The 24,420-nt window shown below is 41.0% G+C and overlaps 3 protein-coding genes and 1 long non-coding RNA gene across 9 annotated transcripts in view; 2 read left to right on the top strand and 2 right to left on the bottom strand.

Annotated features, from left to right (window-relative positions):
- Window positions 1–105: 105 nt before the first annotated feature.
- adss1 (adenylosuccinate synthase 1) lies at window positions 106–4,056 on the bottom strand. The gene is made up of 13 exons (XM_017415476.3): window positions 3,732–4,056; window positions 2,865–2,967; window positions 2,721–2,783; window positions 2,598–2,648; window positions 2,433–2,499; window positions 2,234–2,341; window positions 2,069–2,150; window positions 1,758–1,884; window positions 1,526–1,680; window positions 943–1,067; window positions 708–805; window positions 454–603; window positions 106–270 (listed from the first exon to the last, which is right to left on the bottom strand). The coding sequence occupies exons 1-13, from the start codon at window positions 3,918–3,920 to the stop codon at window positions 218–220; spliced, it is 1,371 nt and encodes a 456-aa protein (XP_017270965.1). The 5' UTR covers window positions 3,921–4,056; the 3' UTR covers window positions 106–217.
- Window positions 3,965–14,471, top strand: LOC112450391. The gene is made up of 4 exons (XR_003038994.2): window positions 3,965–4,094; window positions 4,613–4,664; window positions 13,399–13,544; window positions 13,657–14,471. It is a non-coding gene; the product is annotated as an uncharacterized LOC112450391 (long non-coding RNA).
- Window positions 4,666–19,874, bottom strand: inf2 (inverted formin 2). 6 transcript variants are annotated; one of them, XM_017415466.3, is made up of 24 exons: window positions 19,638–19,865; window positions 19,360–19,410; window positions 14,560–14,970; window positions 13,641–13,756; window positions 13,362–13,521; window positions 12,643–12,676; window positions 11,982–12,123; window positions 11,714–11,846; window positions 10,922–11,479; window positions 9,538–9,683; window positions 9,398–9,459; window positions 9,204–9,306; window positions 9,028–9,113; window positions 8,831–8,931; window positions 8,683–8,753; window positions 8,488–8,595; window positions 8,332–8,402; window positions 8,110–8,230; window positions 7,842–8,006; window positions 7,516–7,618; window positions 7,281–7,433; window positions 6,192–7,037; window positions 5,861–5,911; window positions 4,666–5,226 (listed from the first exon to the last, which is right to left on the bottom strand). In XM_017415466.3, exons 3-23 carry the CDS (start codon window positions 14,954–14,956, stop codon window positions 5,862–5,864), a joined length of 3,726 nt encoding a protein of 1,241 aa, XP_017270955.3. In that variant the 5' UTR covers window positions 14,957–14,970; window positions 19,360–19,410; window positions 19,638–19,865; the 3' UTR covers window positions 4,666–5,226; window position 5,861. The 6 variants fall into 6 exon arrangements, 5 of the variants coding, with proteins under 5 accessions (XP_017270955.3, XP_037833756.1, XP_037833755.1 ...); XM_037977828.1 differs by lacking the exon at window positions 5,861–5,911; XM_037977827.1 differs by lacking the exon at window positions 4,666–5,226 and having other exon boundaries at window positions 5,365–7,037.
- A 2,881-nt stretch (window positions 19,875–22,755) lies between these two features.
- Window positions 22,756–24,420, top strand: part of dnajc17 (DnaJ (Hsp40) homolog, subfamily C, member 17) — a 29,258-nt gene continuing 27,593 nt past the window's right edge. The window contains exon 1 of the mRNA XM_017412867.3: window positions 22,756–22,962. Coding sequence (XP_017268356.1) covers window positions 22,882–22,962 — 81 coding nt within the window. The 5' untranslated portion in view covers window positions 22,756–22,881. The remainder of the gene's footprint in view (window positions 22,963–24,420) is intronic.

Below are 24,420 nucleotides of genomic sequence, written 5' to 3'. Positions count from 1 at the left end.
GAAAAAAAGAAGTTGATTATTTTTCATTCTTGTAATCTCTCTGTTCTTGCACCTGGTCCAAAACCTTTTTGGAAACTGCCACAAAAGACCCACAGTCAACACAGCTCAGTGGTTATATAGATGTTTTGTTTTTTATCTTTTGAAAAGAACATGGTTTTAGTGATGGAAAAAATGCCTCATCATGCCACATTTTTCTTCATCAAATGGGTATTTTGGTTCAGAACATCTGGATCATGCACTCTCTGGACTTTCCAACGCCAACCCACTTGACTAGAAAAAGAAAAAGAAACAGATAGATTTTTTAAAAAGTAGAAATCATAGACAAAGCCATCTCTGATAGTTAAATTCTGCCACCTAATGGACAACATGTCAACTTGGGCTATTTATATCTAGCCTCTTTGTGTGATCTGCAGAGGAAATAGATATAATTTGTCACTTGTGTTTCAAACATACTGGGGACTCCAATGTGGTTCTCAATGAAGCGGATGTAGTTCTGTGCCTTGGCTGGGAGATCATTCCACTTCCTGGCTGCAGATGTGTCTGTCTTCCATCCGGGTAAGGTCTCATACTCAACTTCCACTTTGTGCAAAATATCCATGTTGGCTGCAATAAAAGCATGGCAGACATGACCAATTTTTAGAGCTAATATTAGATCCTGAAATAACATTGTTGTCAGCAAATAATACTTGTCTTTTCTTTATAATTACCTGGGAAATGAGGAATTCTCTTCCCATTGAGTTTGTAGGCAACTCCAACTTTAATTTCATCCAGCACATCCAAAATGTCAAGTTTTGTCAAAGCAATGCTGCGGGACACGTGACAACAGTTCAGATGTACAGAATGTTTGTTCTGGTTCATGTTGCAGGATGATTGTGCAACATTAGTAAAACACAGCAGCTACAAAACACCTGATAATTTGCCTAAACATCTCATGCCACTCACGCAGTAAAGCCATTAATCATGTGAGCGTATCGAACAATGACGAGATCCAACCAGCCGCAACGCCGCTTCCTTCCTGTGGTCACACCCACCTCATGACCTCTCGTCTGCAGTAACTCTCCAACTGCCTGCAAAAAACCCAGGAAAAATATCTTCCTGTTTCTTCATGAACTTAAATGATGTCCGTTTGACAAACCAGATAACAATAGGCAATATAAACAGAAGGATATAATGAAGTGTCAGAGCCTGAGAGGGAAGTTTTAACCTCTTGACCTTTGTCTCAATGGTCAGTTCCAGCAACAGGTAACATAATCCAGACTCGTACAGTAAATATATCCTTAACCCAGAATCTGGCCCTAAATTTATCTGTGCAACATGTGATCTGGGAAAGCGGTAAAGACCAAGTCTCACAAAATTCGACACCTGTTCTGAGTCAGAATACACCCTATCCTCACGCTATAGTTACACAACTACAAACTGTAAACACGTCAGGCTGAATATTAATTCAGCCTGTCTTTTCTTTTGTAGACTAGAAGCAGAAAGCTAATATCTGTGCTAATAATTTACTGTAACATTGAGATCTTACGTTGAGTTGTTCTGTGGGGAAGGCTCCGATTCCCACTCTGGTGGTGTAGGCCTTGGCTACACCATACACCTCACCAATATTGAGCGGAGGGATGCCGAGACCAGTGCACACCCCTCCCACAGTGCAGTTTGATGATGTCACAAAAGGATATGTGCCTAAAAATAGGAGGATTTAATGAATTAAAACAGCACTGTGTCCAAGAATGCAATAAATGCTTCAAATAAAACTCTACCAAAGTCAATGTCAAGCAGAGCAGCATTGGCCCCTTCAACTAGAATCTTCTTTGGAGGTCCATGAAGAGCTTCATACATGTAATAGACCCCGTCTCTTACCATGGGGCGCAATCTGTCCGCATAGTCCTGCACAAAACATGGAAACCTTTTCATTCATCAACAAATTTGTTAATAGTACCATCAAATTTGCTAAAACCTCCATGAAACTGTGAAAGAAAATTGTCATGTGTGGCTGAATTATGATAAATAATGCGCTTGTCTTGGACTTTTTAAAAAAATAAACAAAACAAACAAAAAAATCAGCGCCTACCTTTAGTTTTTTAAGCTGGTCGTCAGCATCGACTGTCAAAGCTGGATACATGGACTGATAATGGTGAACAAGGTTCTTAAACCTGAAAGAAGTTTTTAAAATGTATAAATTATGACTTCTCATGAAGAAGTTAAACTCCTCTGCTTCATTTTTCTAAATTGCTACCTGGTTGAAAAGTCATTATAGTCTCCCAGGAGGTCACAGACACGCAGGCCAATCCGGGATGCTTTGCTGGAGTACGCAGGCCCAATGCCCTTCTTTGTTGTTCCAATGCTGTCATGTTAACAATACACAAAATTAATGTGAAGTTCAACATATTTTAATGTCGATTTCAGGCCTGTTGATTGTACGTTTCCGCACTTACTTCTTTCCTTCTTGTGCTTGTCTCTCAGTCTCCTGTAAGCCATCAACAACTTGATGAAAATCAAAGACTGTGGAGAACAGAAGATATACAGTATTTTTAATTTTATTTTATCCAGTTTAGAGAAGGTATTTGTGTTTGAATTAAAGAAAATTTTCTTCAACGTACCAAGGTGAGCTCTGTCTGAAACAATCAGCCTCTTCTCCCATCCTCTCAGACCTGGCCACAGAATAAAAATTACATCTCTGTGAGCTCACACACCTCTTTCACACATTTTTTCATTAAAAATACCTTTCTTTTCATTTTTATCTCCCTCTTCAAACAATCCAGGAAGATGTATGACTACTCCATTCCCTGAAATGGCAAAGGGCAAGGTTTAGAGTATTTAAATAAGTGAAGTAGACTCTGTAAAAACTGAAGTTTTGAAGCTTTTACCGATGAGCGATGTGCTCTTAGTGTTAATGATTCCACTGGGGAGGAGGTGGAAATCATACTCCTTGCCGTCCACCACCACAGTGTGCCCTGCATTGTTGCCTCCCTGTAAAGAAAGATGAATATTGTCCAGAAAATCAACTCCACACAGACATGTCTCATCTCATTTACATGAGACAGTGATGAGGCATTTTCTTCTGCCAAGCGTTTCCAGCACCCAATCTAACAGACTTGGCGGCTGCTGGTGGACACTCCCTCCCCTCCCCTCCCCTCCCAGGCTGGACTGGCCTTCTCACATATCAAACCAGCCTGAGAATGTGACCTCCACAGCCCGGCGGGTGGGGCTGTAAAAGCCTTCAGAACACAGGGTACAAGTCCTGCCAGTGGAAAAAAAGGGAAACAACCCAACTGTTGACAGGTTTCAGAGTGCGTTCCGGCGCAGGAGTGACCTCAGGAGTCTTGCATGTCGTTTGCACTCGGACAAACAAACCTGTCTAGGGTTTTATTTATGATTAATTGTAATGGATATCACTTGTGTTCTTTTCACGGGTCAAGTAATCTGATTAGCTGAGCGAATCAGAGCAACTTTACGCAGAACTCCTGACATTCAAGTAAATTATTGGTGACATTTGGCATCGCTGCCACTTTCTACGGGTAATCAGTAACAACCACTGAGTTACCAACTTATAGTTTAAGCACAAATTATTTCAAAATATTCTTAGACAACAGAGGTCTTTCAGTCTGAACACCTTACTGCGTCCTTCCAGGCAACCAATAAGTGACCAGATCCATTGCAGGGTGATCAGTCTGGAAAAAAAAGGACCCAAGAAGACATCTCCCTCGAATGAAATGGCAAATCCAAACATTTACCTGACACCTGCAGACAATGTCAGCCTCAGTTGCCAATAAGTCGACGACCTTCCCCTTCCCTTCGTCTCCCCACTGCGCACCGAGCACCACCGTCACCTTGTTCCCCGCGTCAGTGCGCGTCCGCTTCTGTCCAGTCCCCGCAGGTTGATTCGTGTTTTTCTGGTCTTTGGACGACCAGCTGAGCGACATGACGGCGGGGTTGCTTTAGTCTTCCCGTCTCAAGGAGACTCGGCTGTCTTCAAGAGAGGCATTGCCATATCTGTAACTTCAGAGCTGATGACGCACAGAGGGAAGCAGCCTTTCCAAGTGATCCCCAAAGCTGCAGGATCAGAGACAACAGCCTTCACACAGGGACGCATGGAGGTAAATTCTTCTGTTATGGCATCTGTCATTGTGATTATTTTTGGATACACCTTGATAATGATAACAGGGCTTTACAACTTTTTAGGAAAGAGAAAGTTGCCGCCAGTCGCCTAAATACACCACCATAGGCATAAATTTCATAATAAAACGTGGACTTTAATTTTACAGATTTATCTGGAAATGGTATATAATAATTTGACTAAAATTCACTATCAATCTGGGTCCAGATAAGATTTAATTTGGGTCCAGATTGGACCATGATATTTTATTTGGGAACCCCTATTTTAGAACTTTTTGTATCACCTGTTAGATTAATGTGCAACATGATCAGTAAAATTCTAACCCTGTGTGGATTTGAGAAAATGTGTGATAAATTCAAACTAGTGCACCAAACTTTTGCTTTTGAAACTTCTTGAAGTTAAATTTATTCTTTTTACTCTGGATTAAGAAAATATTTAAATAAACCATTAAAAGACCCCAAATTATGCTTAAATGTTAACTTGTGACCACAACTGTAGTTTTTGAAGATCTGCAAAGCTGCAAGAGAAAAGGACAACAGGCTTCATTCAGGTAATCATGGTAATTTCATTAGTTATGGCATTGTTTATTGACATTTTTTTATGCACCCTGCAATAAAAAGGGCTTTAAAAAACCCTTGAAAACAGTACAGTGAATTTTAATAAAACATTAAAAGTTACAACCAAATATTTGTACTTTTGTAGATAATTAGCTTATAGAAAGGAATTAAGACACAAGCAGGTTTGTTTGGATAAATTAAATATTTTTGCACCAACACTTTTTTTTCCCCGTTATGGGTGCTGCTAGTTAACCAGAACTCATAGCAAAACACATTTCACCTATTACAATGCAATACAAACATAGAAATATATAAATACATTCATATTTTTTTTCTTTTTTTTTTAGAACAATTTGTACACAAAAAGAGCCAATGTACATAAAGGGATGCGTTGACATCCACTCTGAAAACTCCAGCTCTGGATGAGTCAAATCTTTTGTAGAACTTCATCTTTAGTCTTTCTCCACAAAATAAAACCATCCTTCCAGTTTAGAACTCCAATATGAAATCGTTAACATTTTCGTTTTCCTTTCGCTTTCCTTTTCCTGGAGTCACCTAAAGAGAAACATAATGAAATGAATGAGCAGAATCAAAATATATATATATATTTTATAAAAGACTTTTATTGTCATTTAAAATTTATTCACAGATAAAACACGTTAGACATTAAAAATATTAGTTTTACAATCCCTCCCCCCCTTTTTTTTTAATAGTGATGAAACATTTTTAGAGGCAATTTGCATCAGCATTCATTGAGTCACAAGCAAAGTTTACAGGAAGCACATGAGACTGTTGGGTGATTAAACAAACAGTCCCATTCGCAGACAAGTAAATATGGACAAAGGACACAAAAGTGACAGCTTTCATGGCACAGCTCAGTCCACAATGACTTCACAAACTGCAAGGCTGATTGAGATCAGAACTGGATTAAATGCTTTGCATTGGTGGTGTGAATTTTGCTTCCACCAGGTTTGATTGTTAGCATCACAAAGGCAAAGTTTTAGCATGATAACTGAATTTTGGAGAAAGTTAAAAAAAAAAAAAGAAAAAAAAAAAAGAGTGCAAGCGTTAAAAGTTGGACAACACAGACAAATGAAATCCAGAATCCAGTTAGACCAACAGATGACGTGTTATTGGCACAGAGCTCTGACGATGATTAAGTTCGTCGTGATATTTCCCCCCCACCTACCTCACTGCAACACACAGCCCGTTTTATGTTTATGTCCTTTCCCACTGTTACCTTGTGTTTCAGAGAATCAGAAACAAGAACATTCAGACTGACCAAAGAATTAAATCCATTTTAGTGTTCAAGTCTACAAATCAAGGGCTGCACACTGCATTTGTTGTTCCATCATAATGCATGTATTCATGCAAAAACATTTATAAAATCTTAAATAGACAATACATCATATAAAATATTAGTTGTAATAAAATCAGAACAATCAATGATTTCCCTTTAAAATGCATGAAGAGACTAGCATTCCAAAAACAGCCTTTATTTAAGTGAATAGATAGATTACCTTGATTACTCTTCTTTTTGTTTCGTTTAAAGAGCTTCAGCTGTTTCTTTGGTTCTGGTTTAAGAGAAGGAGACATGGCTTCAGACGCTGATGGCAAATCTTCTGGCTCATCTAGGACATCGCATTTAGTGATCCCTTCATCCAGCTGAACCCCACCAGCTTTAGCGGCTGAATGTTTGCCACTCAAAGCTTCATCACTTGTTCTCACAAGCACACATTCTCGCTCTTCATTCGTCTTTTGTCCCACCGCTTCTGTTAAAAAGCTTTTCTCGTGGTTCGATTCTTTGTCTTCTGTTACACTGCTTTCACTGCCGTGTTTCACATTAATGTCTGTATCAGATGAATTTTCTTGGGTGTTGATGCTGATGTTCCCCGATTCCTCAGGCGTCACCTTCTCAGACACCAGGCTGGACGAGCCGTCCACCACATCCTCCGTCCGGTCTGAATCTGACAGTGACAAGGGACTGAGGACACTAGTGTCTGTTGAGTCTAAAGAGAAGCCGTTTGTGGACAGAGATGGTGGAACTTGCCCCTCAGGCTGAGGAGGCGTCTCATCTAGCCTTGACGCTGCAGGGGTCTCTGGATGATGACCATCCTGTAGCTGCACAGGCCTGTCTGGGGGGGTCTGCGTCATTGTGGCTGGCTCTTCCGCGGGGGTGTTGGGGGGCGCAGCTGTCCCCCTTTGTGCTGCAGTGAGCTGAGGAGCTGGCGCAGTCTCTTCGGATGGGCTGATGAAACCGTTCACTTCGCCTGCGAGACGCTGGTGATCCTCTTTCTGAGGTTTGGAGGGAGCGGAAGTGGTGGCCGCTTCGACGTTTTTTTCGTCCACAGACTTCACACTTGACCCTGGAGGTGAGACGCAAAAATGTACCAACTGCGGTGTATGCATTTATGGAATTAATTATATGATCTACAGAGAGCAACTCAACATCACAAACAGCTTGCCAAGTAAAAGAAACTTTAGCAGCAGCAACAAAGCGAGATGGTGAGGAAGCACAAACAATCCTACAGGGCAGCTTTGTGGCTTGCACATTGGATCAGGGACGGAGCTAGGAACTGCAGATGGAGACCACTGTCTCTTGTCCTTACCAGGTGGGCAGGTATCTCTACGCATTTCACTAGAGGGGAGGCTTTCCGAATCGCACCTTGGCCGGGTCTTTCTCAGGCTGAAACCTTTCCTGATATCCGCCAGCAGGTGATCGATGATGCAGCCATCGTTTTGGGGCATAAAGCCTTTCTTGACTGAAAGATTGGAATAAAGAGAGTCTTCAAAAACATGCAACCATTTTTGTTCAGGATTTCTAGTACACCGCTTTGAACCTACTTATTTTTCCATTCTCTCCTTTCTGTCTCTTGGCCTCTTCTTCTGCCAGCTGCTTCTTTCTCTTCTCAGCCTTGGCTGCTTGTTCTTTCCTCATTTTGTTTTCCTTTTATCGTGAAAGAAAGAATGTCACTGCCAAAGTACAAAACATTCAAGGCCATTTGTCTTTGTTTCATTTTGGGTGGAAACATCAATCTCCTTCAGTAATTATCCAGACTATTGATACACATATTCCAAACAAAACTCCCACACAGCCTCAACTGCAGTGCATTCATGCATGAACAAGTTGTCCTAACCTGACAAACATCAACAAATTTGTTCTCTCTAACCTTCAGTGACTTGATGAAAAGTTCTCGGAAAGTCTTGATGGTTCCAAGGAGCTCCTCGAGCGACAGCTGATTCACGTCCTCACATAAGTAGATGGCCAGATCACTCCTCTTCTTCTCAATTGCAGCGAACCTTTCACATAAAGCTTGGCATGCGTTTTGATTTTCCTGCAGAACAGAGTGAGCATTCAGGAAGCAACCCAGCTGCTAAAAACAGAACCAAGTTTACCCTTGTTGCTTTTATTTGGAGAGAAAGAGTTTGACCTCTTACCTCGAGAACTTCTGCATATTGCTCTTTCACCTCAGCGTCAGAGTTGGCCACTTTCTTTGCGGCCCCATTCAGCTGTTTGAGCAATGCACTAGTCTCCTTCTGAATAGAGTCCAGATTGACTCTGATTTAAAATAAAATAAGGAGGTCTTGTTATACATCTCATAAGTACACTAAGAACCAATTTAAACAAATAAATGAGCATTTAGGAAAGTATGTCTGTACCCTGCTGCTTTTTCACAGATTTGTATATCATCCGGCAGAGCCAACAGCTCCGGGTGGTTCGCCTCTGCTTCCTTTGCAAAATGAAAACCACAGCTTTGGTAATTGAATAGATTTGTGACTGAAAGAATTATGGCAGCTGTTCGGCACTTTGAATACCTCCAGGATGTGATGGAGCAGTGTGATGCGGCTCTTGTTGGCCTTGGTCTCTGTAAGCTTCAGCAGCGAGCTGATCTTGAACCCCTCAGCGTTTCCCGTGTGACTTCCCTGAAAAGTAGATCGATGATTAAAAAGGCACACCACAGCTAAATGTCAGCTTAATTAAAAGCGTAGATGAAGGGGAGGGGTGCTTACATAATTGAGAAAATTTCCAACGTCGAGGATCAGTCTGCAGAAGCTTGGCAACAGTGGGCTCATTTTGAGAGCTGAGAAATGTTTCACATCAAGTTAATTCAAGCAATCAAAAAGGCATGTCTTAGATCTGCACAGGTGGCTTACTTACAATGGCAGGCTTCCTCTACTAGCCTAACTTTGGGTCGGAGCATCTCCAGCATTGAAGTCGTCTCCTCACACAACAACATGCATTCAATTCTTAGCTGATAACTGAAGAGAACAGCAGCAGGACAGTAAATGTGCAAAAAACAGGATTATATCATACATACATGCAGCATTTAGACCAGAAATAAATCTGAACGTTACCACTGTATAGTCAGGAGGGAGGTGTAGAAACGGTCAACATTTGCCAGCTTGTCTTTTTCTCCTTGGAAAGACTTCAAATTCTCAATCTACACCAAAAAGGTACAATTCAAATGAGCATGAGTTTGTAGGAGTATGCAGAAGAGTATCAAACAAAATGGCAAAAGTGTTACAAAAACCTCATGCTTCTCTGGTAGCAGCTTAACAAGCTGTTTTAGCGCCTCTACATCAAACTTGCTGCGATCTCCTTTATGGATCATGGCCACAAACTCCTCATTTGTGCTGAACATAAAGTGAAAGAAAGCTACTTATGAGTAAGAAAACCAAAAACTAAAATAGGCCAGCATGTCAAAAATTTAAGATCATGGCTCACCATTTGAACTGTTTCAGAAATATGTTCATATTCAAGTTCTTCTTTGGATCAATGAAGGTTATCTGCAAAAAAATAAAAAGACAACGTTAAGCTTTGCTGATCAGCTGGGGTTTGTTCTCAACGCTTTTAACTTGTCACACCTCTTTAGGCTCCTTCTTGGCAGGAGTAGCTGCCCCCTTGTCTTTGGGCTCGATCACCGGGAGGCAGAACAACTCCTCGATGCTGCTGTAGTTAGGCTCGCGAGGAGGCGGTTCTTTCTGAACCGAGGCCCACATGGACTGGCCATCTGCGTTCACAAAGGGGATTAAAAAAAACAAACAAATACAAAACCTGATGTGAGCTTGTGAAAATTCATTTTGTACCAAAATTGCACAAAGCGGTGTTCAATTTTACTGTAAATTAAACACCCATTGTTAAAAAGTTGCCATGTAAGGGCAAGACAAAGCGCTGTGTACATTATTGTTACATCATTTTTAGCAATTTGCTACAAATAAACCAAAGTCTAGTATTCACTCTCATTTCACCAGTAGGCTATGTATATGACACCAGGAAATATATAGCACCCAAAACCATTATTGAGACAAAGTCAGTATTTCAGCTGCTATTTTTAGGTATTCACATCCAAAAGAGTTAAAAAATTGTTTGTGTGAAAACAGTTTTTTAAGTGAGCAGAATTATTATATATAGCTGATAGGTAGTTTCTGTTTCTGGACACCAGAAATGGGCTGTAAGAAGTGGAAGGTTTTCCCCTGGCTGGCTCAATATCCAAACCACACCACTGAGCTGCTTCTTTTTTTTTTGCTGCCAAGGAGGTTTGTGACACAGGAACCCCACCCAAATACTAAACTGAAAGAGGCTGCAGGGGAAAAACCTGAAAATGCACAAAACTGTTTAGAGAACTTCATTAGGCTGCAGGTTTTTGATTTGGAAAGATTGGCAACTGAACAAAAAGGTCATCTGCTTTACTGGGACTTTCAGTTTCCGTAATATCCTCCTGACTACCAGAGGGGAAAAACATATTGTCCAATCAGTACAATGTTTTTTTTAAAAATTCCCCAATCTTTGTAAGGTACCAAAGCCCCAGCCCTTTACATTTGGGATCAGAGAAAAGCCATAAATGTCCTCTTTAGATAGCAAAAGGAGTTATTTCAGTAATATGCAGTGGATGGGAGATATTCAGGTTTACAAATGTCCTCCACAGAAGACAAATTTGAACTACTAGTAGTCAGGGGGATGTCGCTCAACTTAAGATTTGGTGTCCAAGTAACAGATTTAAATGTAAATTTCTGGAAAATAAATTTTTAGCATTACAATGTTTGTCTCAGAGACCTTTTGATGTCAAATTCTAATTGTTTCAGTGGAAATCAAAAGATATTGCCATTATGTTTGTTTAGGCAACTTTACCCTTAGATTAAGCCTAACAACTAAGTCTGACTTTTCTTTTTTAAATCTTTTTAAAAAGGTACATAAGAGACTGTTGGAAAAATAACCAGGACATTTACAAGAAAGTGTTCCCTCACTCGCCTGAAACACGACGGAGTTTCTGCCAGTTGAGCTTTTTCATCTTCAGAGTGGGACACCTGCTCGGCTTTGCTGGTGTGCTGGAGCCCAGCGCCTGGCTACTCTGAGCCACTATCATGCCAGGGGGAGGAGGTGGTGGAGGAGGCATTCCAGGCAAGGGAGGCGGTGGTGGTGCACCCATCATCCCTGGTAATGGCGGTGGAGGGGGTGGGGCAGACATTCCAGGCATTAGAGGTGGTGGTGGTGGAGGTGGTGGTGGTGGGGGACTGCCAAACCCTCCGGGTAAAGGTGGAGGTGGAGGTGGTGGTGGTGGGGGACTGCCAAGCCCTCCGGGTAACGGTGGAGGAGGAGGCGGCGGTGGAGGAGCTGAGGCACACAGCTTCTTAGCAGAGACTGCGCTCACATCCGGCTTGTCTTCGTCTGGTTTGTCCAGATTCGTCTGCACTGCCTTGTCCAGCTTTACCACAAACCCGTCGACTTCGTGGCGACCTGCGATGCTGCTGCTCCTCCGTTTGAGAAACATCAGCCGCTGCAGGATCTTTTCACAGGACTCCAGCTTAGCTGCAGCACACAGTCACACAACACCCATAAACAACATTTCAAGTTGGTTTTCCTTATCTACATCAAAGCTTTCATTCCCTCCCGTTACTCAGTCTCACTTTAAATCGCCCACTTGAATCCATTTTCCTGGATAATCGCTCCCCTTCACACATTAATCAGCTGGCCATTAGTGAGTGTTGTCCTGACTGAATGCATTATTTTTTTTTTATTTTTTTTATTGTAGTGCTGACTCACAGTCCTGGGCGAGGAGTATGGCTCTGTTAGTGATGGCTTCCAGAGCCAGCCAGATGTCTGTGCGGCTTGGTCCGAGCACCATCATTGTTTGCAGGATGGACAGTAGCTGGAGGGAAGCTGGAGAGCTGCTCACCTGCACACACAAATCACACTAATTGGATAAACCTCATGCAGGAATCTACACTAATCTCTGTCCTCCTTGAGCCTCTACTTAACTGGGCAGTCTCAACTCTTAACAGCTGAAGCCATCCTAGTGCTCTGTTCTCACCTTGTTGAAGAGTGCCGTGAACACTTCCTGGTGATTGCTCATGTCAATTCCTCCATACACTCGCAGCATCTCCTCCTCGTCCTCAGCCATTGCCTCCTCGAAAGCTTCACACTGAATAATCAAGTCTTCGTCCTCCTGCTCCCTGGAGACAAAATGTTACAATTACTGAGCAGAAACGTCTTAGTCCCTTTTCTTGCCACCAAAGGACCATTGAACAAATTGAACCCCCAGAAAGGACTCACTGAATGTACATCTACATCTGATTAACTTTGGAGCCACCTCAGTTCAAGATGACCGTCACAGCTAATCCATCTTAGTAAACACAAAGATGGCTATAACTCAGCCAGTTTTACATATTTATCTAAGTTAGGTTTGGTAGTAGCTAAAAATCATCTTCAATGCTTTCTCTGAGCACCAACATGTCTCACAATATCACATGCTTTTTGTCCTTTACAAGGTTTGACCAAAACTACTACAACTCCTTCCAGGAATACAAAGCCTTTAATTTAATGGTGGCGTTTTTAAGTGAGTGCAAATGTCAGCAAAGCTCTACTTATCCTGCATGGCTTCTGGGCTTTAGGAGTTTCCTCTAAAAACTAATTTTATTGTGTAATTTAAAAGACTGAGGGAATCAAACATGCACACCAAACAGCTGGCTCACCTTAATTTTGGCAGGCTATCAAGTAGCTGCAGGCCTGCAAAGACATAACCAATAAAACACAGATTCAATGTTACGTTTTCGGCTTTTGGTACTAAATTTTTCTTTCAGTCACAAGAGTATGTTTATAGTCAACAGCAGGAAGTCACAGGTTTCTAATCACAAAAGAGGCGTGGCTAATCAGATGGCTGATTGCTTTCAGGTGATAGGAACTGAGGTAATCCTAAAGCTGCAGCAATTATATGTTTGCCAACCTATTTTCAAATGCTGTGCTTCTCAGGTAGGCTTGTAGCTTAGTGATTAACACCGTGTGCGCTTGGTGTGAAGGTCTTAGGTTCAAATCTGGCTCTTTCTCTCAATTTAATACAAATATAGTTTTTGGAACAGTTCCTAAGACTGATTTCATTAAATCAGTTTATTGTCTCAAAGAACTGTTTAAAATTTCCCAAATTCAATGGAGTTTGATCAGTCTGAGAGAGTTGACGTGTTCCTTTCACTCACAGTCACAACAGCCAATTAGCTGTGGCGCTAAACCCTTGAAAACACAATGATTTCCACACTTTGTTCTCACTTGTCTGAGTAAGAATGAGGCCATTCAACCTATTCTTAGCCAAGACCCAGTGACAAAGAAATTTGTAGCTGATGGCCCGCTTTTTACCCCTTGCTTAGCATTGAGAATTTACATCAACGTCACCTCGCTCAAACGGGGACGGGTTACTTACCGATAAACTCCTTTCTTATTTTATCTCTCTGCCTCAGGTCATCTGTGCTGAAGATGAGCGCGTTGATGACGCTGAGGAGAGTGACCATGTAAGGGACGTTGTCTGTGGCCTGCAGCTCGTTCATGATCACACTGAAACGATACTGACGGGCCTTCACACCCTGATGGCGGGGAATCAAAGATGGTAAGAACACTTCAAATCTAAGACAGTTTGGGGGTAGTTGTACAGCAGTTTAGTTTGTGATAAATGACTTTGTGCCGTATTTATGTATCTGCTTGCCTTGTAATGATCCAAGGCATCGAGAGCCAGGCAGTGACCTTCGGCAGAGAATATGCTGAGGGCTGCGAGGAGCTCAAACACCTGCTTCTTCACCATGATGTTTGACGTGTCCAAGGCTGGGAAACATCACAGAGACATGAACACAAGTAAAGTTCCTTTTTTGTGTCTAAACCCAAACAGGATGATTTGTCCTGCAGTTAAGTTGAACTTTGGTTTCTGCGGCTCTGGTTGCCTGTGTGGCACTGTGATAAAAATACATCTATGTGTGCAGACATGCTCGAGGATAAGAAAATCCAATATTCACCATTGACATTAGATTTTCAGCAGTTTCCTGAAGCAAACCTTTTATGATTCATGTTTCTATACAGCTGAGCATGACAGGAACATCAACTCAGCAGAATGAGTCATAAAATCACATGAACACCAAAACAGTATTATGTAATATAAGAATAAAGAGGTCCTTCCTGTTCTTAACCCTCCCGAAGCCCTCATAACTGAAGAGAGAAAGAGAAGCCCTTGTTACTTCAGGTCAGTTTGACTCAAAGGCCACAGAAGGGTTAAGCACTTTGAACAGCCTTGTTGCTGAAAAGTGTTATATAAATAAATTTGACTTGACTTGATTTGACTTAAACATAAGATATGCTTATTTAAATTAAAATATACTAAATTAGGTACAAGTAAAAATCTATGTGATATGTTTACAACATTCTATTGTGAATAAAATATGGGTTTATAAAGTTTGAAAGACATTGTATTCTGTTTTTATTAACTTGTACACAATGTTATAGTTTTATCATAGTTGGGGTTGCAATAAATCTTAAATTGAACATGTATTTAGTCATACATGTGGCTCTTTTTTCACATGGGACTGAACTGAAACCTGGAACACATGTTTATAAAAAAAGTGCAATTAGCCAACCTTGTGAGAGCTTCCGGATGTATCCCTCGTTCTCTATAATAAAGTGGATGCCCGCCGATGAGTTCATCACTGCGCGGACGCAGCTGACGCACGTGAGCTGCAGCAAGGCGTCCGCGATGCGGGAGCATCCCCGACCCGAGAGCCGGTCCAGAGCCTCCAGGAGGAGATCCAACCCGCTCAGCTCCAGGAACTGAACCATCCATGTCTGGTCGCTGCCTTCCAGGCGGCGCTTCAGGCCGGAGTAGTTGACAACGGTGGGGACCTGCAGAAGCCGGATGCACAGCTCTGGATCGGCACTCTCCAGGTTGGCCTCCTGCTGGGTGTCGGAGTCCTGCGAGGAGCCCAGGCGGTCCCTGACTGCCGCCCACTTATTTTTCACATCTGATTTCACTGACATGATGTTCAACAGACCTGCAGAAGAAAAAAATGTTGATAGTTCTTTCAGTAAAACATATAAGAAGACACATTTCTTATATTATCATTAGGAAAAAAATGTGGCTCATTTTGGCCTGAAGATAGAGCCTGTTGGGGACTGATAGCCAGTAATTTTGTCCAGTATGTAAACAGTGTGGTGGTTGCTATCTAAACTAGAGGAAGCAGGCCAACAAAAAGCTTTGTCAGAATGAAAGGAAAATGGGAAATGACAAGTCGGCACTTTGTGGATGAGCAAAACGTATGTCAGCAGTCCAGTCATTGACTGCTCTGCCAAACATTCCCACCTAATCTCACAGTGAGCTCATCAAATTTGTGCACAAAGCCAGACTCAACTTTGTCAGACAGTATGAAATGTAATCTAGGATAAACAGTGGTGACAGTGAGGAATCCCCAGAGTAAAGTTCCTGTCAAGATCAAACTTTCTTTTTATCATTTAACTCAAATTAGTGTCACTTTCTTTTCAGTATGACTTTGAGAAATGAGAGGAGAATCTTACAAAAGTTTAGACATCCCAAGAGATCTGACTTAACATGACAATGATTCCAAATCTTAATCAGTCAGGGCATGTTTTCAGTCTTTATTAGGAAAAGTAGGAGATACAAATAAAAACTCGGACTCAAACAGTTTTCCGAAAAACCTGCCAAGAGCTCCGAATGTCCAGAATTATGAAAGCAAAAATATCCAGAGCTGAAGAAGGATGAAACAAGATCATAAAGTGCCTTCCGCTATTTGTTTCTGTAGTTTGTAGTGTAACTGCGATGACAGTTGACAGGAACAGATAAGAAATGTGGTGGCTGAGCAAGAAAATCATTTTTAGCTTTGCAGGAAGTGCATCTCTCCACCCTGGACCACATGCAGGACAGCTTCAGGAAGATTTCAGAGTCCTGCATGGTGGCTCTTCGTTCTTCCATGCAGCCCATTTATGACCTTTATGGAAGAGAGGAACTCTTCTAAACTAAACTCTTTTTACAGTAAAAGTGGAGCTGAAAGGTGAAGATGGACGAGAATGGTTTTGCCCTTGTGTGTGTGTCTGTTATTACAATATCTTGCCACTGGATGTATATCTACAACTCGTTAACTTCTGGAGTCAATTTAATCTTCAGCTTTGCTTACTGGAAATCAAATTACTCACACAGTTAGCTACAAGAGAAGCAAATTAATTTTGCATCTCATTTTTATGCTCTTTAAGGGATTAGAAAACATAAACATTTACATGGCATGCATGTGAAACAGACACAAGTGTGCAGAAACATCATTGGAACATTTTTTACATTGAAAGGAATGGAAACACTGATTCCACAACTGGCCTTTTTTGGTGCAGCCCCAGAGCACAGACCCCTCTTTTTTACCAACTTGTGTAAACTCTGAACTTCATGCTCTGCGTCGCATGCAACTAATGCAAACACGTTTCCTAATAAAATCAACAATTTCTCTTCTTTTTTTAGACTCTAGATCCTTTAGATTTTTGTCTCAAGGTGCCGTTTATCTTCGGTTGGTCTGTGTAAATGAACAGTTCTTCTGTTGTTGGTTTCACACTTGGCATGTATAATATATACAGATGAGACACTTAGTAATAAACATGGGCAAACGCGTTGCTTTGGCAAAGCCAGGCAAAGAATCCCTCTGAATAAGCCGTGCATTTTACCATCCTGAAAGGCATATTAGGAAGCACATTAAACTCCAGTTACAATCAGGTTGCAAATAGCTTGGCTGACTCTCTTTTCTGAAAGCATTTGGCAAAGAACAGAAGCACTGACTGGTGAGAAATCTGACAAATTAGTTCACTGTGTGCAGTCGGGGTAAAAAAAAAAAAAAGAGGAGAAAATCAGGATTTTAATCTCTCACATTTTCTGGCGAGGCATTTTGTCATTTCTGACTGCAGCATTCTCGTCCTGCTGCCAGTGTGAGAGTGTTACCGTGGCAGCGAGCAGCCAGACAATGGTGTTTTTACAAAAGCCCTCCTCAATAGCCTTCAAAGAGCTGTGTTCACTTGACACAAAATGGATGGAATGCTCTCTGCCCCCGTCAGGCTAAATAAGACTTAGGCTCCTTTTTTAACACGTACTGACGCTTCGGTACATCGTGCTTTCATGTTCATTGTGAGCAGAGAAACAAAAGTAACAAGTTGACGGCTGTAATTTTTAAGGGAATTTTCACAGTTTGGGTTCATTAAAATGCACTGAGAGTTTGGTTAAACGGATCGTGCTTCCAGCAAAAGTCGTGGATGTGACTAAGATGTTTAAAAAAACAGGCTGTAAGCTGAACTCAGCATGGCTCGGGAACTTTGCAGAGGGAAGGAAAGGACTTTCCCAGAACAGGAAACTTGGCACTCGACAGGCAGGCTGGTGTGACAGTACAAGTTTCCCTTTTGAAATGCTTTTTTTTTTCTCCTTTTCTTTCATAAGAATGTTGATTTTAAGTACAAGGCGTTTAGCAATCAAAAGCCGCATTCTCATATTCTGCTGCACACTCCTCAGGTAGATGTTGGCAGCTTTGATTTGCCGACCTTGTCTGCCAGAGCTCCCACGTGTAAATGTTAATAGCAGGCTGATTCAGTGCTCACAGGACGAGCCTACTCATCTGTCCTCTGCTTACACCGCCTACACACAGCAGCCCCCACTGCTACTGTACAGCAGCAACACTTCTGAATGTGCAGAAACATCTCCACCGCTTTATTTCCACCCAGGCATATGCTGAGCTTGTTTGTGATTCTGTTCTGCATATATTGCAAATTAAGGAAACTAAAAGATTTAAAGTCTTCTTCTTTAGGGGCTGCCACAGTGGATGTTCTGCCTTCATCTATCCCAGCATCCTCCTCTGTCACACCAATCATCTGGACATCCTTCTTCCTCCGTGACCCTTATCTGTGGTCTTCCTCTTTTCCTTCGGGCGGCTCCATATTGGTCTATATTTGTCCAGTATAGCCACTGTTCCTACTCCTGCACAAGTCCAAACCATCTCAGCTTTGTCTCTAACCTTAGCTGAGCTGTTCCTTTTGATATACTCCTGTGTTTTTGTTAGTGTCACCATCTTCTAACCACCATCACAGCACGTCTCGCTACTGATTTTCATTCCCTGTCCCTTCGGAGGGTCCCTCCACCTCTCCGGGCTCTCTTCCGCCTGCTCCCTACTCTCACTGCACATCACAGAGATGTCTGTGAACATCACAGATCACGGGGATTCCTACCTGACTTCATTTGTAAACTAATAGATTCAGACTGAAAGAATGAAATCATGAGGAGCAGTTAAAGCAATTTACCTAGCATTTTGTTTTCTTTGCAGAAACAGGCAAGACTGAAAAAAGGCACGTGGCGTGAAAACTAAAATAACTATTAAAGGTCTACCATTCCTGGAAGGAATGCAGATTGCCTGCCACCTTTTATGTCGGGCATTTTAAATTAAAATCACCTTGTGTTGAGAAGTGACAGAGTTACAGCCGTTTTGGTCAAACCTTGAAACTAATCTTATGCACAATCTCATGCCATGACTACGTGTTGTGATCGCCTCTCAGGTACCACCACGTCAAATTTTAGCTCAATATCTGTAAAACTGACAGAATTGTAGCCATTTTTTGTGTTGGCTAACGTCGCCAGCTTGAATTAGACTGACTCCAAAATGACTGAGTTGTAGATGGAGATCCGATGATTACTTGTCAAAGGTTTAATTTAAATTCAGTGGTTCATGAGACATTTTGATAACAGACAAAATGGGTTGACTTTAACAGGTGATGCCAACGTTTTAAACTCAGATCTTGCGTAATGAGTAGGACTTGGAGTATGTGTTGTGAACGACTTTAGGCTACAATCACACCAAATTTTAGCACACAATCTGTAAAACTGACTGAATAATCTGCATTTTTGTGTTTTGTAAGATCAGCCGGCTGTGGCTGGTGTCTTGAATTGGGTTGACTTCAAAAGTTAATCAGCCATAGACCTACATCCAATGGTTATTTCCTGAAAATTTGACTAAAATCCGACCCGTGGTACATGAGATATTTTGCTAACAGACATGCACACACACAAACCAAAAGCAACATAAATTCTTACATTATTAACATCATCGCTTACATTATATTGCTGTAATTTAAGCTTGTGTGAGTTATTTATTGTTGAGAGAGACTAGATAAATTAATTAATTAAGCCTAAAATGCCAGGGACAACATCTGGTGTTCATCTCCTCCCCTCTGTGTTGTTGGAAAGGGAGTGACAGGCGGAGGCTGCAAGCACATAGTTTGAGTTCAAACATTTGGAAACAGTGTTTTCCTCCTTCTCCGGACTGTCTGAGGTTGTATTTTGAGCAACTGTTGGCCCATGAGCACACATGTCACCACAAATATGACCCAAACACAGCCTTGGAACAACAAACCTCGCTGCGGATCCGAGTTTATCTCACCACGGCAGCCTTCTTCTCTTCATTCTGCCGGAAAAAATAAAATAAAAATAAATCAACAAGGGACAATGTTTCGCTGCTCAGATGGATCGACACGTCTGAGGCAGTCCGCATTAAGGAATATAGCGGGTTTTACCGGCGCATCTTTTGTCACTTTGCGGATTTGACGCAAAAAAGGAGCCCAACGGGACAGGCAGCCACTTAAATGACAGCAGGGAAATAAAAGGCACTAAAGGCTGAACATGATGCCCTACCTGGGTTTATTCCATAGATCAGAAGGATCCTCTTCAGACCTTCACATAACGGAGCGCTCTGCAGTCATTCGAGTGTTTTCTTTTTTAATTTCTGAGACATGTGATGAGCTGTGGGCCCCTGGTGATGATTTGGGGGGTCTCTGTTAGGGCAGACCCTGAGCGGTATGCGGATACCAGCCTGCGGCTTTCACATATCCACGGCCCCTGAGCTTTCACTCACTTGTGAGGAAAAGAGGTGTCAAAACAGCAGCATTACTGCGACACTACATCCGGGTGGAGCTTTCAAAATAAGACGAATCGCATTTCCCGTTGGCAAGAAAAAATCCCAATTTTTAAACTCAATGAGGCTTCTTTCTCTCCTCCCTGAAGACCTCCATCCTCCCTGTCCAGATATGTCCTCCTGAAGAGTGTCCCTCCGCCGGTCAGGACACAAGACTGAACCAGTTTTTGTCTGCTGTTTGTGAAATGTATGAGACGTTGTGTTTGAAGATCATTCACAATGCAGGTTTTACAGCCACGTTTATTTTTGCACCTTATCTTAAAAAATACAGCATTTAATAGAGAAGAAGTAAAAAAACTAAAACAAAAACCAGGAGTGATGATCGGATCTTTGACCCATCAGAGGCAGAACTTAAGGCAGAAATCTGGGTTTTTATATGAAATGCAGTCATTTGTGATTGTTTTCTCAAACTGTATAAATATTTCCCTCTTTTTAAAACTGGAGGCCTCACCATTGATTACAGGTAGTTAGAATGCTTCTCCTTGTGAGGTTTGAATAATAATAAATACACAAAACATGGCTTTTCTGGGCTCACTTGTTGCTTTTTTTGTTGCAACAGTTGTTTTCAGACTTGATATAAGAATAATTTTAACTGAGAAATCAATTTAACACACACAGCATTCTGTCCTTTTTGTTAGCCTGTTCAATTGATTTGACCATTTGAGCATTTTTTGCTATGAGTAAATGAATAAATAACAACAAAAGTAAAGAAAAGGACATCGCTTACGAGGTAAAACTCCTGTCCCTAGAATGCAGCACCACATGACGGTCCTCCTGTTTTACGTCTATATCACACGTTAATAAAAACCTCATAACGACAGCATTACCAGCAGGGGAAGGATGAAAGTAAGTTTTGCATGTCAAGAATAAAACAGTTTGCAAGTTTGCAGCAGAAAAGCACATTAGCTTCAGTCACTGAACTGAACACAGAACATTTCAAACCACTAAAACATTTTGAAACAGAAACACAACAGAAAATGTTTATATGAAGGCAGCTAAATACAAAATTTGACCAAGTTTCTTTATTTTAATGCATATAATCCATAAAATGTGGATACAGCCACTGCTGTCTATGGAAGTGCTGCTGGTAAAACAATGATTTCCAAATACTGGCTTTAAAATCTGTCTTATTTTGAAAGGCACATTGCTTCATTTCCGTGTTTAGTTGCGTAACTTAAAGCTGTTTGTGTGATGCTGAACAGAGGCGGTAGTTGGGTCCTTCTCCCACCCAAACCATTCCCTCTGCTGGACCCTGACTCCCCAGATTCCACCAAGGGCCTGAAGGTTGTAGCAGCAGATTATTATCTGGAGTTAAAGACAAATCAGATTATCTTCAGGCAATGTGTTCAGACTTTCAGAGGCCTCACACAGCCTCAAAACAAGTCCCAACAAATAAACATTTGGGAAAGTATGTGAACAACTTCATTTTTCTTTAATAAATGAAGCACATTTACTTTGACTGACATAATGCAGAATTAAATTATAATCTCGAGACGTTTTAATGTGCTATCCAGGAGATTTTATTTTAAATTCAAGAGGTTTTTGACAGTTTTCTTGTAACTCGATTCTGCAACCAGCACTTTGGCTTTCTTTATCTTTGAACTTTTTGTTAAAAAAAGAAAAAAAAAAAGAAAAGAAAAGTGCTCTGACACATTGCTGCAGAGCCCGTTTCATTGTTCCCTTTGTGTGTTGGGACTATTTAACTTGGCAGGATTTCACAGCCCGAGTGAAAGGCAGAAACACAATGGCTGCATCACTGAGCTACTTTAGATATCCCCAACAAAGGAATCATCACAACAATAAGTTTTGTTTATCAAAAGGGGAGCTGGAATTCTATCACAGGGCAGAAACCAAGAATATTTTTATAGCTCTGGTTCCAGGTTTTAACGTTGAAACTAAAGGCTGGACGTGACACTGCCATGTTTAAACAAAGCCTATTGAGCAAATATTGGGACGTTATTATACACAAAGCACCACCTCAGCTTGTAGAACAGGATCACGAAACAAATCGAATATAATCCAGCACTAATCTTCAAAGACAACATCCATGTCAAGTTTCCTTTTATTGCTGCGTGCGTGCAAATCGAGTAAATATTTTAAACAGAAACAGACCATTAAGCTATAGTTTTCAATGTAAAACATTCTACTTTCATTTGTGTTGGTAGATCTGTGAAATTTAATTTTACTCTGTTCATTATCTGGACAAACTGGAAGTTCAAGTACTGCTAATGAGTGACTACAATCATCTGTTTCTGAGTAGTATCATAGTGAATAAGAAAGCAATGTTTTTTTTTTAACATTCAAAAGTACAAAGTTTTTCCACATGTTTGTTATTAGTTTAAGGGAAATAATGAGGAAAAGAAGCTTTGTTATCATTAGGCTACAAACATTTGCAAAACTGGAAAACAACAGTGCCAGTTTGTCTCTTTTTGTATATTGAAAACAATAATTTAATTACAGATTTCTCTCCTCATCTCTAAAGGTTAAACACCAGATATTAACATGCCTTTACTGCAGCCACATTTTTTTGTAAAAGTCTAAAGCTAAAAAGACAATCGCAGCCTCTTTAGTGTTTCATCTGTTTCATTTTTTCATAAAAAAATCCTACAACTATATAACTTTTATTGTTGATCAATGGTTCATCAAACACAACTTTGGGTGCAATCTTAATTAAAAGTTCTGGCATCAGGGATTAAATAGATGCCTCAATAAAAACTCTCTGATAGGTATATTAGATTTAAAAGCTGAGTTCATCTCTGACAAACCAGCAGAACCACCGAAACTAGCGCAAGAGAGAAATCTCCAACTACATTTCCCAGAATGCAAAGCGCGTGCCGGTTGAAAGGTCGTAAACGTCAAACTCACGCTGCCTGAAAGCGACAACTACAACTATACAAATAATCCCAAATTTTACAGCGTAAACAGTTGTTTTTAAGTGTTTATTGTAACTTGATTTTGACAAAAATGTCTGGAAAGGCTAAGGACATCTTACAGTTGGACCTGTATGGTTTACTCGGCGTAGAAAGCGTTGCTACAACGAAAGAGGTACGACAATAAATAATACCAGCTATGCTTGTTAGTAGGCAACAAACTGTTAAAAACTGTTATGGCCCCTTTTTTTTTGCTTTTTATCTTTGACCCAACTTGTGAACAACGAAAGGTTGCTGGGTTCCGACATTTTTTTCCGTTTCTGAGTGGAAAGCTAGTGCAGCTTTTTACCATGCAGCTTCTATCTCCGTGTTTGTATCGTGCAAACGCGTTATTTAATATAAATGTTAGTATATTTAAAAATAAATTATTTTAGCTTTAGCGGGACCTGACGCGCATAAATGTCCAAAAACAGACAAACTCGCTATAGGCTAAAATCGTACAATTCTAGTACCCGAAAAAGGCCACTAGATGGAGATGTTGCATCAGGCAGCTAACTGTGTGCGATACAAAAATCTCACCTAATTTAATCTAAATCCATCTAAACAGCACATGTATTAAATTAATAAGAGTTTATGTCTAGATTGCCTTTAATTATCTAATTTAAGATGGAAGGAAAAATGTGAAGAATTGTATTGCAGTGAGCAGAGGATTAACAAAAGGTTACTAATGTATGGTTACTTCTGCATGGCAAAAACAGAATTTTCCCTTTTTTTGTTTAATGAAGTTTTTCTTCTTCTACCCCCTTTTTTATATTTCAATTCCCAGCCTCAAGCGGTTAACCATGACATCCTGAACCTTGCCTCTTTCCTACAACCAGCTCTGTATCAAAAATCCACTGGCCCAAAGGGAAATTAAAATTGCTGCCAAAACAAGGGAAGAAGTTAATTTCTTAATTGGATTTCAAAGTGTTCCCCTCCCCAGAGGATTGTCCCCGAGGAAGTCGGTGGTTGTGGCTTGGGCTGAACCAAAGCTCCAAAATTGAGAGGTCTGGCTCTGTGAGGTCCGGTGATGGTTGGGGGAGATAGCGGATTTGTGTGTGTGTGTGTATTGCATTAAATCAGCAGAGCTTACAAAAATCTATCTAATGTGTGAAGATGAATGTCATCAGACGTGCCACTTATCCCAGTTGTTTGGCTTGAAGCACTATCGCTTCCTTCGATGTGCTGTGAATCACAGAGAAAAGGACGCAGCTCATCTCAGAGCCTGTTTTTGTGGGTTTAGTCTACGTAAAAAGCTGTTTTACAGCTTGTAAAATATGGCTTTGACGCAGGAGTTTTGCATTTTGCGTATGTCCTCTGGATCGTTTGTCTTTCTGCCTTTTTTAAATTATTAATGCTACTGACCTTCCCCTGCCCTTGGCTGTCTGAGAAAAGCTTTGGAAAATGACTTATTGGAGTTTATGATTTAATCATTGCAAATGGCTGAGGTTTGCTTTAATGTAGCCCTGAGGAATCGCTACCAGAGTTTTACCTACCACAGATTGCTTGGTAAAACAATGTCAACAGCCAAGACCACACAACATTTCTTGTGGTTTATTTAGCTACTATATTTCTAATATACACATTACATAAT

Source organism: Kryptolebias marmoratus, linkage group LG10 (assembly GCF_001649575.2).
Source record: "Kryptolebias marmoratus isolate JLee-2015 linkage group LG10, ASM164957v2, whole genome shotgun sequence".
Lineage (NCBI taxonomy): Eukaryota > Metazoa > Chordata > Actinopteri > Cyprinodontiformes > Rivulidae > Kryptolebias > Kryptolebias marmoratus.
Note: the sequence above shows the minus strand (reverse complement) of the source record. Positions and strands in the feature narration are given on the sequence as shown.

Excerpts from the sequence above, each read along its gene's own strand:
- adss1 (XM_017415476.3), bottom strand. The coding sequence starts at position 3,920 with ATGTCGCTCAGCTGGTCGTCCAAAGACCAGAAAAACACGAATCAACCT. Across the intron at positions 2,968-3,731 it reads ACATTGTCTGCAGGTGTCAG|GGAGGCAACAATGCAGGGCA; the intron begins GTAAATGTTTGG and ends CTTTCTTTACAG. Across the intron at positions 2,784-2,864 it reads TAAGAGCACATCGCTCATCG|GGAATGGAGTAGTCATACAT; the intron begins GTAAAAGCTTCA and ends TTGCCATTTCAG.
- inf2 (XM_037977827.1), bottom strand. The coding sequence starts at position 14,956 with ATGTCAGTGAAATCAGATGTGAAAAATAAGTGGGCGGCAGTCAGGGAC. Across the intron at positions 11,847-11,981 it reads TCACGGCACTCTTCAACAAG|GTGAGCAGCTCTCCAGCTTC; the intron begins GTGAGAACAGAG and ends TTGTGTGTGCAG. Across the intron at positions 9,460-9,537 it reads CCAAGAAGGAGCCTAAAGAG|ATAACCTTCATTGATCCAAA; the intron begins GTGTGACAAGTT and ends ATTTTTTTGCAG.